Genomic DNA, 14,763 nt, shown 5'->3' with positions numbered 1-14,763 from the left:
CTCATACACATACATATATACATACCTTCTCCCTCATCCACCCAAGCACACTCATACACACACTCATACATCCCCTATCTTAAATACATATTCTCACATATGTCCCCATCCCACCCTACTCATACATGCCTATATCTCTCAAAACACTCATACTTGTTTCTGTCTTTCATCCATGTCCCCATTTCTCCTCTACCTCATCCCTATTCCCCGCCTCTCACACACCTATCCCCTCTTCTTCCCCTAAAATATATAACCATTCCCCTTTCACAAAACACCTATTCAGGGGCAGCTAGGTGGCGCAAGGGTTAGAGTTCTGGCCTTGAAGTCAGGAGGACCTGAGTTCAAATCCTGCCTCAGACACTTGATACTTACTAGCTATGTAACCCTGAGCAAGTCACTTAACCCTGATTGCCTCACCCAAACAAACAAACAAACAAAAAACAAAAAAAAAAAAAACACCTATTCTGCCTCACACAATCACTTGGCCTCTCTTACTTTTATATAATCATACTAGCTCATACTTTTCCCTGTCTCACACACATACCGTATCCTCCCTTCTTACAACCCATACCCATTTTTCTTTTACTCCTCTCCAACAATTATCTACTCTCCTCAAACATATATCTTTCCCTTTCTTCCTACCCCACATAACCCACATCCCTCCTTCACACACAAATGCATATATACCTATGCCCCCCCATATACATGTATACACAGAATTTCCCTATTCCTCCCATACATACATACAAGGCCTCCATCCATCCTCTCACATAAACAGGTCCCATTTCCATTCTCATACACTAGACTACTACTCTCTCATATATAGACTCCTCCAAATTCCCCTCACACTTAGATCCCTGTTATCTACCCTCTACCACATTCTTATAAATGGCTACATCCCCTTACACACATCCACATGTACTCCTTCACAGAATCATACATTCCCATCTCCCCCTCACACCAATCCCCAACTTTTCTCTCCCTTGCACACAAATGTACATTCTAGTCACATAGACATTCCCCATCTCTCATCTACCCCCAACAGATCACACCTTCCCCAGTCTCTTCCAGACCTCAATCCCTCCTCTCACAAACATGAAACCCTCCCATGCCTAATCTTGCTCCTCACTGACCTTTACACAGTACTCTCTGTCTTATCTTGACACAGACTGACTCATTCTGTCTCTTGCATACCCACATACGCATCCCCACTCACACACAATATACATTGACCATAATGCAGGGACCCCAAAGCACATACCTGTTTCATCTCTTACACACACACACATACACACCCTTCATTCTACCCCTCCCTCATAAATACCCCATTTCCCTTATAAACTACCCACCCAGATCCCTATATCCTCTAAACACAAACCATCTATCCCCTGTCTCATATAATATGGACTCACCTAACTCTAGTTTCTCATTAACACATAGACCTACCTCTCCCTCCCCCATGAGACAATGATCTCCCCTTACACACAACTGCCCACACATACACACACAGACACACACACACAGACACACAAACACACAGATCTCCCTTTCTGCCCCCTCTCTCGTTCTCTCATGCATACAACCAACCACTCACTTACACCCCCTCTCACACACACGCCATTCCAGTTTCTCCCTCACTCATACATGTATATATACCCATCCTTCTCACTCTCACAACCTCCCACATGGACCCCCAAGCCCTCTTTCTTCACAGAGACCCCTATCTCGTACACACAGGCCACCCCACCCTATCTCCGCTCATACACATACCCAACCATATCTCTCATATTCAACAACCAATCTATCCCCCACTCACTGTCACACACACATCCATCCCCACCTTCTTCATATATACTCATCTCCTTATCATTCACACATTTTAGGCAACTGGAGTTAAGTGACTTGCCCAGGGTCACACAGCTGGTAAGTATCAAGTGTTTAGTCTGAGGCAGGATTTGAACTCAGGTCCTCCTGACTTCAGGGCCAGTGCTCTATCCACTGCACCACCTAGCTGCCCCTCATCTCCATTCTTTCAAATGCGTATATGCATATATTACCCTCTTGACACACAAATCCATCCCCCCTCTTTTTCACACCTCAATTCCCCCCCTCACACCCACCCACACATCTCCCCTCACTTTCAGCCACATCTATCCATTCATTCCCTCTCACACATAAACTCATCCTCTGTCCCTCCTTCCCTCCTTTCTCATTCTCTCTCTCTCTCACACACACACACCCATATATACATACAGTCATCTTCTCTCACAATGCCCCCCTCTCATGCCCTAACCCTTATCACACAACAATCTCTCATAACTACACACTTACAGAATTGATCCCCCCTCTCATCCCTATCACCCATCTTTTTCACACTTAACCTTGCCACATACACTCATTTCCCCTCTCTCACACACCCATCTTATTTTCTTACATTCTACCATCCCCACTTTCCTTTCAGACAAACCCATTCCCCTCTTTACACATACATACACAACACCATTCTCTCTCTCGCACACTTCCATCCCATCTCATCTCTCACACACACATAAAGCCATCGTCTCACAAACTTGCCTTCTGTCAGACTCCAACATCTCCTCTTCTCTCATACACAACCTTTCCTCCTCTCTTACACTCAGATCCTCTGTCCACTTTTTCTCACCATATTCCAGTGCTCCAACCCTCTTTTTTTTTTTCACATATCTCCATTCCCTGATTTCCTTTTTCTCTCACACCCAGGCCCTTCTTTCTCACACACCCTTGCTCCTATCCCCAATCCCTTAATACAATTCTGCCTCTCCCCCTCAAAATATGTGCATCTCCCTCCCTCCCTCCTTCCCTTGTCCTTCATAAACAAATCATCCTTCCCTAACACCCTGATGGACTACCTATACTACCTATCATACTACCTACAGTATCATACTACCTATGATCTCTCTTGCCCCACAGACCCTTTATCCTCTCTTTGGCACACAAAAATACTCATTCCTCCCTTAGGTCCAAAAACCACCTGATCTCTTCTCCACACAGATCCTCTTATTTCCTCATGTAACCCCCCTTCTCCTTTTCTTTCACATGAAGGGAACCCCCATCTTCTCTCTCACATACACACAGATCCTCCATTCCCACTCTCATATGGTATGAACCCTCCCATCCTTAGTCTCTCATTTACACACAGGCCTCCTTCCCCTCTCTCTTGCAGACATCCATCCTCTCATATAAAAAGTCACACATCTTCCTGTCTGTCCCTCATTTTCTTTTTTTTTTGTCCCTCATTTTGATGCACACAATTATCCCCTTTCACACACATAGATACCCAGATCTCCCCTTAACTCACATTAATGCACCCATCTGTCTTCCTCTCATTTTGCCATCCATCCATCTGCCCTCTCACACACAGACCTTTCCATCTATCCACACACATATGTGCCCCATCCAACACAAGACCTTTACCTGCTCTTTCTCATATACAGAAAGACATTCGTGCCCTTTTTCTCTCATGCACACATTCTCATCTCCCTTAACAAACCATTTGTCCTCTTCATGTACACGCATAGACACCAGTCCTCCCTCATAACACACACATCCCATTTCATTGTCATATACAAACCCTCTATACACATGGATTCCATCCTTGTCTCTCATGCACATACTCCCCCCCATGCCCTCCCTTTCTCTTAACACACACATCCAACCCCACTCTCATACACAGACTCTCTATACACATAAATCCCATCCTAATATCTCATGCACACATAGGCCTCCCCATCCCTTCTCTCATACACAAATTTCCCCCATTCCTTCTCTCTCATACACACACAAAGATGTCCACTCATACAGGTACAGCCACATAATCCTAATCCTAATCCGTATTCCTTCTCAGACTCCTGGTATTCCCTTCTTACACACACTCACCCTCTCATTCCCACTATGATCCCAACATTCATTTGACCTTTTCATACACATATAGAGCCATGACCCCTCTCACACACAGACCCTCCCTCTATCTGATCAAGCATTTATATCGCATTTTAAAGTTTGCAAAGCACTTTACATATATTAGTTCCTTTGATACCAACAATTGTAAAAATTAGGTGCTATTATTTACATAAACATTTTACAGATGAAGAAACAAGCTGCAAAGTTTATATGACTTGCCAAGGGTCACACAGTGGCAGAATTTGAACTCAAGTCTGCCTGACTCAAAGTCTAGAGATCTATCTACTGTGCAAATCTGCTTGGAAGCCATCCCTGCTCTCTTATAGACATACACCCTGTCTCTCTGCATACTCATACACACAGAACCTGCCTCACTCATATACAGACTTCTCATCCCCATTCTCCCATGCACAGACTCCCCCATCCGCCTCACACACAGATACCCCCATCCTCCTTTACTCATGTAGACCTTTGACACCCATAGAGACCACATCCAACCCCTTTTCATAAACACAGACCCTCATCTCACACATCTCACATCTCATACACAAAGACCCATCTTCACTTTCTCATACACATACCTCTATCTTCCCACCTTCTCACACATGGATCCCATCCCTCCCTCACACATACACCTCTTAGTGTAATAGATAGAGTGCTGAGCCTAGAGTCAGGAAAACCTGAGTTCAAATTTGACCTCAGCTACTTACTTTACTAGCTATACATCCCTGGGCAAGTCACTTAATCTGTTTGCCTCAGTTTCCTCAACTATAAAATGAGGGATAATAATAGCACCTACCTCCCAGTGTTGTTGTGTCAAACGCTATATGTATAAAGTGCTTAGCACAGTGCCTGGCACATGACAGGTGCTTAATGCTTATTTCCTTCCTTCCTTCCTCCCTCCCTCTCCATCTTCTCTTTCAATCCCTCTTTCACACACAGAAAAACACATATAACCCTTGCCTCTCACTCTCACATCTTCACCCTCCTCTTGCACACATTCATGCTCCTTACATGTAAGTTCAAACACGTCTCCACCCTCCTCTTACATAGTCATACATATATTCCATCTTCCCTCCTTCTCACACATAATATTCATCCACATCCTCCTCCTTACATATGCACACACATCTCAGTCCTGTTCCTGTATACCACACAATTCCATGCATTCCGTGCATGTACCCACTTTCTTTCCCACAATATACTCATTCATGTCCCAATCTTCCATCTCAAATGCATTATATATCCTCATTCCTCCTGTCATATATATACATGCCCCATCCTTTCTTACACACACACACACACACACACACACACATCCTCATCCTCCATCTCACAGATATCACTCATGCATACATTTCCCCATCCCTCTACACATGTTCAGAATCATGTGCCTCAGCCCTCCTCATTCATGCATGCTCCCAATCTTTTCATACACACAGATCCCCTGATCCCTTAACATACAATTCACTCACAAAGCTTCTGCCTGCCCCTCCCGCACAAGTCACACATGGCCCTCAACCTCCCCCTCTCTCTCTAAAACATATGCTTTCCTTTCACACATACTCATTCATAGATACACACAGCCCTGGCATTCCCCCCCCCCCACAGTCATCAATGGGCCCTTCTTCTTCATTCTAAGGTATGACATGATCCCAACACTCTCTCACACCTCCATCTCCTCTTACAGCAAGAACTCTGGTTTCTTCTCCCTTACACCCACCCTGACCCCCCCCACACACACAATCCCTATTTCTTCTCTCTGTATTCCCATTTCCCTCTCTCACATAGACCCCCTCTCTCCTCTATACATCCCATCCTCCTTCATATATCTCCATCTCCCCTCTATGTACTTCAATCCTCCTCTCACGTACTCAGCCCACTCTCCTTTCTCACACACACCATGACCCATCCCTTCACACATCGCCATCTCCCCTCTATATACCCCCATCCCTCTTCAAAGTACCTCCCCGTTCCCTCTCCTTCCATACCCTCCCTCTCCTCTCTCATACTAAAACCTAAAGCTCCCCTTCAAGACACAATCCCATCCATGCCCCCCTCTCTCACACACAAGTCCCCATCCCCCTCTCATACACACTCTCTCACACGTACACACACACAGCCCCAGCCCCTCCTCCCCTCAGCCTCACCCCGGGCTAACGGCCGCCCCTCCCCCAAAGCCTCCTGAACCTTCTTTCTCGCGCGAGGGGGGCGGGGGAAACGGGGGCGCGCGCGGGGGCGGGGGTTGAGGGGGTCGACGGCAGCTCGCCAGTTGGACAGTCAATGCTCGCGCACCCAGTATCACCATCCGGGGTTGTCATAGCAACACTGTAAGTGCCTCTCGGTAGCGCGCGCCGAACTAGGAACAGCTCTGCCCCGCCCCCAAACCAACTCCTCCCAGCCTTTATGGGCCTGGCCCCCTGGGAATCGGGCGCGTGGCAGGTCCAGCTAGGTTTACAGCAGCTTATTCCCAGAACTCTTCTCCTTCCCTGCCCGATCCTACCACAGCCATGGGCGCGGGGGCAACTAGTATGCAGCATAGTGTGGTCAATTCTCCCAGGAGGTGGGGCGTGGGGGATGGGGGTGCGCAGCCGGAGAAGAGGGGAGGACACTCACCTGCGAGAGGAGGCGAACGAGAAATGGGCAGGAGTATTGGGTGAGAAGTTGCGGGGACTGTCCAGGGGGCTGCTGCCTGAAGCGGGGAAGAAGAGGCGGTTTAGGCCAGAACTGCCAGGTCCTCCAGGGTATCCTTCCGTCTTAGGGAAGGCCATATGACCCCTTCTACAATTTTGCCTCGATCCTAGCCAATGTGTCCCCACCTGGATCCTGTTCTCTCCATTCTGGACCCGCCTCCATTTGGCCTTCTTTCTAATCTAGATTCTCTCAGGCCTGTTCATCCTCATCTGGTTCAGTCTCTAAACCCTGCAGGCTTTGCTCCAATCAAGAGCAAAAATTCTGATGGCCTCTGAGAGCCCTTCCAGCTCTCGATCCAAGATTCTAATCTGCCTTCACTTGATCCTAACCCGCCCCAACTTGGCCCACCCACTGTGCTGTCCAGCTCGGCTCAAACCTCACCTCACCTCGCCAGTCTCCAACCTGACCCCACCTTTCTCCTAGCCCTGCCTCCGCTCCATCTGGCCCCACCTCCTTTCACATATGGCCCCGCCTCTAGCCGGGACAGCCCAACTTTCTTTCCAGGAGAGACCCTGACACCCTCTCACTTTCTGCGCTGGCCTGGCTTGGCCTCCCAACCCTCCTCCCCTACCCTAAAACTCACCTATGTGTCCAGGGAGTGGAGAATGGGGCCTCGGTAGAGTAGGTGACGTACTGGTCAAGATGAGGCTTTTCCTATTACTGGTACGGCAGCTGCAGGGAGGGGAAGGAAAGGGAGGGGAGGCGGGCAGTGCCGAGCAAAGTCGAACAGAGCCGGCCCTCAACTCTTCCGTCTTCCATTCCTATTCCCTCGCGGGGCCAAAGCTGGATGAGCTTTGGGACCTGTAGTTTGCTGGGTTCTAGTCTAGGGTCTGGGGACCAGGTGCTAGGAGCATCCCTGGAGCTTGAGTTCCAGGTCAAGGGTCCTTGTCTCTATCCTACCCTAACAAAGGGCCCTCTGGTGTTTGGAGTCGGAGTCAAGTGTGTGTGTGTGTGTGTGTGTGTGTGAGACAGGGAGAGAGAGAGACTGTTATCGTCTGTGGCTGTACGTCTGCCACGGTGACTTTCTGTGATTGACTTCGATGTGACAGTATATTACTGAATTTGTATCTGTCTGTGCTTCTGCCCCTGTGTTTTTCATAGTGTCTATCTCTGTAACTCTGTCACAGTCTGTTATCTCACTTTGTCTCTGTATCACTGTTTCAATGACTGAATCTGAAGAGTTTCTATTTCATTGTATCTCATTGTGTCTCACGACAGGGCTGTGTGTGTGTCAATGACTGTGCTGCTGCATGTGTGTCTCTGTAGTATTGTGCGACTCTCTCTATGTCTGTCTCTATGGCTCTGTGTGAATTTCGGTGCCTGGGTGACTTCTCTGTGACTCCGTTTATCTGCCTGTGTATCATGCCTGGATAACTATATATCTATTTGTGTGTGGAGGGGCAGAGAGCCACAGTTCTCTCTGACTCCCGGTACAAGGGAGAACGGATTAGAAGGGGGCTCAGAGGAGGGCGATGTCTTTAGCCCTGCCTTCCCCCGCCACCCCCACTGCCTGAGTGCCGAATGTTGTCGCTGCAGCCGTTGCAGTAAAGCATCTCATTAGATCAGGCAATTGAGAATGGGGGGGGGGGTGTAAGGCCTGGTGGCCTTAGCTATTGTTCACAAGGAACGGCGCCCCCACATCCCTTCTCCACCTCCCCACTCCATCCCCGCCCAAATTCCCCAAACCCCAGTGGCAGAGGCAGAACCTGGCTGTGCCCACAGACAAAGACGCTGTGCCCGCCCCAAGCTCCGCTTTTCCCCCACCACGCCATTCCCCCTCCAAGGATGTACGGGCGTTAGCAGCCTCTCCTCTCACCCCGATCCCCACTCCACCCCCAACTCCCAGGGCCACTGAGACAGCAGACCTGCTGCTCCACACACACATCTGGCGCAGCTGGGCCGCCTCTGCAGCAGCAGCATCCCTGGCCTGGACCCCGCCCTTGCAGCAGCAATATAGAGGCGCCTCAGAGCAGGGCCAGGCCAACTCCCTCGCCACCTCCCCCCCCCACCTTAAGGCAAGGGCAGGGGGCTGGTGGAGGGTTCAGGGCCGAAGCCTAGGACTGGGGGCTGGAAAGATCTAAAGTTGGGAAAGGTCTCACGGGGTTGGGGAGGATCTCGGAATCTGGGGGAGGTTCCATGGGCAGAGGAAATGGGGGACGGTGGGCAGTAAGGGGTCCTAGGGCTTGGGGGATCAAATAGGACCCGAACTGTGGGGGGACTGATGACAGTCAGTGGAGTGGGGGAAGTGTTGGAGGTTGGGTGAGTGGTCGGGGCCGCGGGGCTATTACCTCTTGGTGCGGCGGAACATGCTGCTGTCAAGGAAATAGGGCATGGAGAAATTGGAGAGCACGGTCCAGAGCGAGTCAGACATGGTCCGGGGGCGGCGGCGGCGGCGGCGGCGGCGGTGGAGACATGGCGGCGGCAGGTGCGCGGGGCCGGGGCCAGGGCAGGGACGGGGAGCTCAGCGCCGCAGCCGCAGCCGCATCCAGCCCAGCCCAGCCCGGGGAGAGCCGAGAGCAGCGAGCAAAAGAGCCAGCGAGGGACAGAGGAAGGGAGGGAGCACGGGGGAGGCGGGGGCCAGAGTGAGCGAGGGAGGGAGGGAGGGAGGGAGGGGGAGGGGGAGGCCCCGCCTGAACAGGCGGCACGTGGCCCCGAGTGTCTGTGTCTGTCTGTGTACACGCCTCCAGCCTTTCCCATGAGGGAGGACCCCCAGAAGGCAGAGTTTAGGCCTCCACCCGCAGGACACACAGGCCTAGCTCCCAAAGTTCCAAAGAGACCCTTTCCAGGTCAGAGGCCTGGGTCCTTCCTGGCATTCCCAAGTCCCAAGGCTCCCAGGTCCTACGCCCTCAGAAAGCACCTCTGGCTTTAAGGAGTGCCCAAGCCCTGGATCCTGGCACTCCACAGATCAGAGTGCCTCCAGACCCCAGTGCCCGAAGGATGGCTCTAGGCCCTAGCTTCATCTCCTCCCAGCCCCACCCTGACCCCTGGGAACCTCCAGTCACTCACCTGCTACTCTTTCTGGGCAGAGGCAGGTCCTTCTGAAAAGCAAACATGGGGGAAGTGAGCACACTGAGTCTAGATCAGCAGGGACACTTGTATACCCACTCCCATTATCCCCACCCTCTCCAGGCTCCTGTAACTGCTTTGGTCCTGAGAGTGTGAAGGACACTGACTGTGGTCCCCCCCCATGTTCCCTCCTTCCATGCCGCCTCTCATGCTAGGACCAACCTTTTCCCTTTGTCATTTAGGAAGTCAAGGAATGTAAATAGGGTTAGTTGAACTAGGGCCCAACTAGAAATGGGGATGGACCCAGATGGTAGCTTGGGGTGGATCAGGTCCCTGGCCAGGAGAAAATGAGTTATTCCACACCTTATGGTAGGGTTCCCTAATGCTTTCCAAATTCAAAGTGACCTTGTCCAGCATGAAGAGGACCAATAAGTCATTCCACAAGTCCATGAGGGGCTATAGATTTGCTTCTAACAAGACAAAACAAAAATTGGCCAGTTGCAAGATGAAGGAAAAGTTACTGACTGTGGGTCCTGGGAAGGTGAAAGTTCCTGGGTCCCCCTTTCCAGTACTGGTTTGGTCCTTTAAGGCTTTTGACCTGGAAATTATAACTCATGTTTTTAAAGAAGAGGAATTTAAAGCCCAGAGAGCTAATGTGACTTACAGCAAAGCGACAGATCTGGAAAGTGTCAATCAGGGCTTGAAATCAAGTCCCCTGAGGCCAAATAAAGCACTCTTTCCTCTAAGCCAGGCTTGCCATCTGTGGCAGCTTAACCTTAACAAAGCACTTGCCTCACAACAACCCTTTGAGCTAGGGAGGGCAAAGATGATTTTTCTGTTTTACAGATGAGAAAACTGAGACACCCAAGTGAAGTGACTTGTCCACAATCATACAGCCAGGAGGCATCAAAGCTAAGACTTGAATCCAGGTCATGTGATTCCTGGTCCTGTTCTCTTCGCACTATACCATCCCTGAGGCAGCCTATCAATGCTGGTCCAATTGTCTGGGGTCCCAGAAACCCCACATTTAAAGAAAGGGAGGCGGGGGAAACTAAAGCAAGAGAGAAGAATCAAGACACTTTCCCCCATGTACTATCATATTTAATGATTCAAAAGGAAAACTTTGCTCGCATTGGAATTTTCTTCAGGCAAACCTGCTCTAGAGTCCTTCCTAGTAGGCTATAAACCGAAATCTGGTACTTTTTTTGGGCTGTTGGCTATAGAAGAGAAGGTATTCCATCCTTAGCCTCCTGTCAGGCCAACCCCGGGGGCCAGCAGGACTTCCCTGCTATCGGGACAGCCAATGATGAAAGTGGTGACTAAGGGAAAATGTATTTGGAGGTGGGGGAAGGTTCTGTACCAGAAGAGAAGGCTAACGGTCAGCTTAATAAGTCCTGGGTCAGGGAAGTCTCTTCCTTCCACAATTTTTCTGGGCCATGCCAGTGCCAAAGGAAAGGGTTTATATATGGAAGACTTCTGGTGTATGTAAGGAAGAGTTTCTAGGATATGTGTCGGTGTTGAAAGGGAACCCAGGTTAACACAATTAACCCCCTAATTTTATGTAGGAGTAACTGAGGCCTAGAGAGGAAGACTGGCTTGTCCAAGATAACATAGATAGTTGAAGAGGTAGGAATACAGGACTCCAAGTTCATTGCTTGAGGACTTGAGGGCCCAAATCATCATCTCTGATCAGACCCCCAGAAACCAGAGAGCTACCCAGAAATGTCCCAGACCCTACCCTTTGCCACCAGCTGGGGAAGCAAAGTTCAGCTCTTGAAGAAAAGGAGGAAGAAAAGGGGGAATTTGGGGCCCAAAAAGCGAGTCAGAGAAGTAGGAGTTGTTCACTGAGAGCCCATCAGTCCGCCGGCCTCCTTCCTCCACATTCCTGTCCCCAGGCGTTCACTGAGCACCCTCTTCGCCTGGGAGGCCCTCAACTCCAGGCCAGGTTTTCATGCCGCCTTTATCAGCCCCGAGTGAATGAGCGGTGGCCAGGTTAATCTGGACCCGCCGGGCGTCCGCAATGGCCTAAGCAAAATTCTGGCACGGAACACGGTCCGTGGAAGTGAAGCGTCTGGGCTGGTGAGGGCCGGGAGTTGAGTGGAGTTGAGTCTAAGGGATCTTTCTGGAGCCCTAGGACAGCTGGCTTTCAGTCTTCAGGGTATTACTGATATTACTTCTGACGCCACGAGTATCTCCAAGCTCCGGGGGCCAATGATCGAATCCAAGGGGCCTGGTTGCCAGCCCAACCCCCAAAGGATCAGGTAGTTATTGCTCCAGCTCAAAAATATCCCCACTTAGCGTTCGAACACCAGGTTTCCTCTTCTAGAGGTTCAGAGAAGTGCTCCAGATTCTTGGCATTGAATAGACGCTACCTCATGGCTCGTGCCACCACCCTTTGGACATCAGGACACACCTTTTGACAGGGGCTTGGACAGCCCCGCAGCCCTTGGCGTGGAAGTGGAGTGGGGCGGGGGGGGGGGGGGGGGAGTGGACGGAAAGAATCATATCAGAATTTCTGAAGACAGACAGAACTCAGCTGGTCGTGCGGATGGAAGTTCTTCAGAAAGCTGGCACGTTCAAGCTCTTCAGTGCGAAAGTGTACGGCTTGGGGCAATTTTGGGGGCTCAGAGAGAAAGAAGCACGCTTGGTTTCTCCACCTCCGCGCTTTCAACTGTTTCTAGTTTCCGACACCCTCAAGCTCCTCATAGCTTTCAGTCCCCAATAACACCACGACTCCGAACAATGTTCAGTCCCTCATAATCTCCGCCCCTCCTCCACACGCACAAGAGAGCATCCGGTACCCTCAGCCACAAGTCAGAGTCCAGCCCTCCGTAAGCTCAGCCCCACTAAGGCTCGGAGTACCCAGTTCATTGCTTCCCCCCTCCCCCGTCCACCTCAGACTCGGGGCGGGACCAGAAAAGAGGAAGCCCTCGTGGCACTGAGCCAATGGGAGAGGGCTATGTGACCACACCCATCCAGGCTCCGCCCCCTCTCCATCTGACCTCAGCCTGGACAGTGCAGAGCAGAGTCTCGAACCTCTTTCTAACCTGGTAAGGGGAGTGCCTGTCAGTCCATACCAGCCCAGGCATCCCTCCAGGCCGACTGTCTCTGCCGCAGCACCTCTCATTCCAGGAACTAGAGGCATTCTTCCTCCTCTTCCTCATCCTCTCTCCCACCCTCGCACAATTTCAATATGTATCCTGCCTTTCCCCAGTAGCTGACCCTACAGCCCTTCAGAGGTCATCTACAGCTTTCCCTGTTTCCAGGCAGACAGGAATACCCCCTCCCCCACCGCCTAGTCTACATTGTTTCCCTGCTTACCTGAATCTGCCTCCTTCGACACCCAAAGTTGTTACTGCGGTCTGACCGAACTCTCTCCTGCTACATACACTACTTGCTCTGTTCACCCGAGATCTAATCGGTTCACACTCCCCGCACCTTGACACTCCCTAACCTAACCCATTCCCGAGTCTTTCCTACGTAGTATCTCTTCTTTCCACTAGAAGGTGGCTGGGTGGAGAAATGGTGAAAGGAGAGACATAAGAGGATGGAGGCTAAACCCTAGAAGTCTGACCTGCTCCTCAAACTCTAATGCTTTCCGAATGGTGGACCTAAATTCCCCTTCCTGGAGAGGGAGAGATTGTGTAGAGGGGGACTCGGTTTGCATCCCTTCCCGGATTCGTGGGAAGCAATGCCAAAATAGGTATACAAAAGCATCATTCTGCCTTAATTCTTAAAAGTCCGGTGACCCTCACTCTTCTGTAGGGGAAACTGAGTCAGGAAGAATCATCCAGTTCGTGCTTGTTCACCCACTCCAAACAGTGAACTATGAAGCCGGAGACCGAAGACACCCGAGTTCACTGCTATCCCCCCGGCTCCAGCCTATTCTATTCCTTCTTTCTGGGCCTCAGTTTCCCTGTTCTTAGTGGGCAGCCTGCCCCCCCCACCTCGCGCGTGCGCAGCTCGACCTCGAGACTCCCGCGACAGTGAGGAGCTAAAATTCGCTGCCGCCCACCGGCCAGCTGGCCCGGCCAGGGCGGGGAGGAAGGAGTGGAGATGGATGTTGTGCTGGGTCTCCTGTCCCCTCCTGGTGTGGGGAATGGGAGAGGGAGCTAGTGGTTAGTTTAGGCTCCCCAAATCCGGCTCTTGAATGGTTCTGTGATCATTTAGCTTAGCCCGAAACCGAGCACAAACATGTTTACCGCCATGTAGATAGAGGCGCGGCTAGGGTGGCCCCGAGGGCCTCAGGGAAGAAAGGGGAGGGGTTCCCTAGGGCCATAACTTTCCATTCTGCTCCTCCCACTTAGCTCTGCGGAGTCTGGAGAGCTGGCTCTGTGCCCCCAGGAGCTATCCTGTACCCCTCCTCCAGGAAGTCCCCGGGAATCTGTCCAGTTACCTTTGGGATCCAGGGACCCTCTATCTTTGCCCCAGTGCCTCTGCTGGATCCAGAACCCTAGCATGACCCCAGGCTAGGCCCTGACCCTCCTTCTGTTCCACCCTTACCTGGGCCCTCAGTTTCCCCGGCTGGGAGTAGGGCAGAGCCCTGGCCAGAGGGGCGGAGGCGGCTCCGCGGACCTCCCCGCGGCTCCTAGCGCGGCAGGACGCAGGGCGGCGTTTTGGGCGGGTCATTGCCCTAATAACCGGCGGCAGCCCCAGCCCCAGATGTGTACCTCCAGTCCAAGCCCCTGTGCTGAAGCCTCGGTGGACCCAAGCCTGGGAGGGGCTCGAGCTAGAGCTGAAGCAGGGAAACAGGGAACCGGGGACGTGGAGAATGTGAGTCTGCAGCTGTGGCCAAGCTATTTGCCGAGGTCGCAGGGGGCTGCGTTATGGCTTGGCCATTAGCTTAATGAGTAGGAGACTGCCCCAACTCCAGATCCTGTCCTGTATTCCTGACCCGACAACCCTCCCAAGGAACCGGGAAGCATCGTGGTCCCCAACCACAGCCCTTCACTGTCCCCTACCCCAAACCTAGCCCGAAAATCCCACATCCTCTGTTCTAGTGACCTTGTTTCGGTAGTGTCGGCCCCAGTCGCATTCTCAGCTCTTCATCCCTGGTCCCCACACCAACCCATAGCTTGCTCCGCACCCACAGACCTGCAGCCCCAGCGGACCTAGCCTTGGCAG

At 51.5% G+C, this 14,763-nt stretch overlaps 1 protein-coding gene across 2 annotated transcripts in view; it reads right to left on the bottom strand.

Moving 5' to 3' along the window:
• The window catches only part of MAST1 (microtubule associated serine/threonine kinase 1), a 38,570-nt gene that overhangs the window by 19,896 nt on the left and 3,911 nt on the right, over positions 1-14,763 (bottom strand). For both annotated transcript variants that reach the window (XM_027851106.1, XM_027851107.1), the window contains exons 2-4: positions 9,640-9,671; positions 7,217-7,305; positions 6,556-6,631 (exon numbers count right to left, since the gene is read on the bottom strand). In XM_027851106.1, coding sequence (XP_027706907.1) covers positions 6,556-6,631; positions 7,217-7,305; positions 9,640-9,671 — 197 coding nt within the window. The remainder of the gene's footprint in view (positions 1-6,555; positions 6,632-7,216; positions 7,306-9,639; positions 9,672-14,763) is intronic.

Source organism: Vombatus ursinus, unplaced genomic scaffold, assembly GCF_900497805.2.
Source record: "Vombatus ursinus unplaced genomic scaffold, bare-nosed wombat genome assembly UNPS02009173.1, whole genome shotgun sequence".
Taxonomy (NCBI): domain Eukaryota; kingdom Metazoa; phylum Chordata; class Mammalia; order Diprotodontia; family Vombatidae; genus Vombatus; species Vombatus ursinus.
Note: the sequence above shows the minus strand (reverse complement) of the source record. Positions and strands in the feature narration are given on the sequence as shown.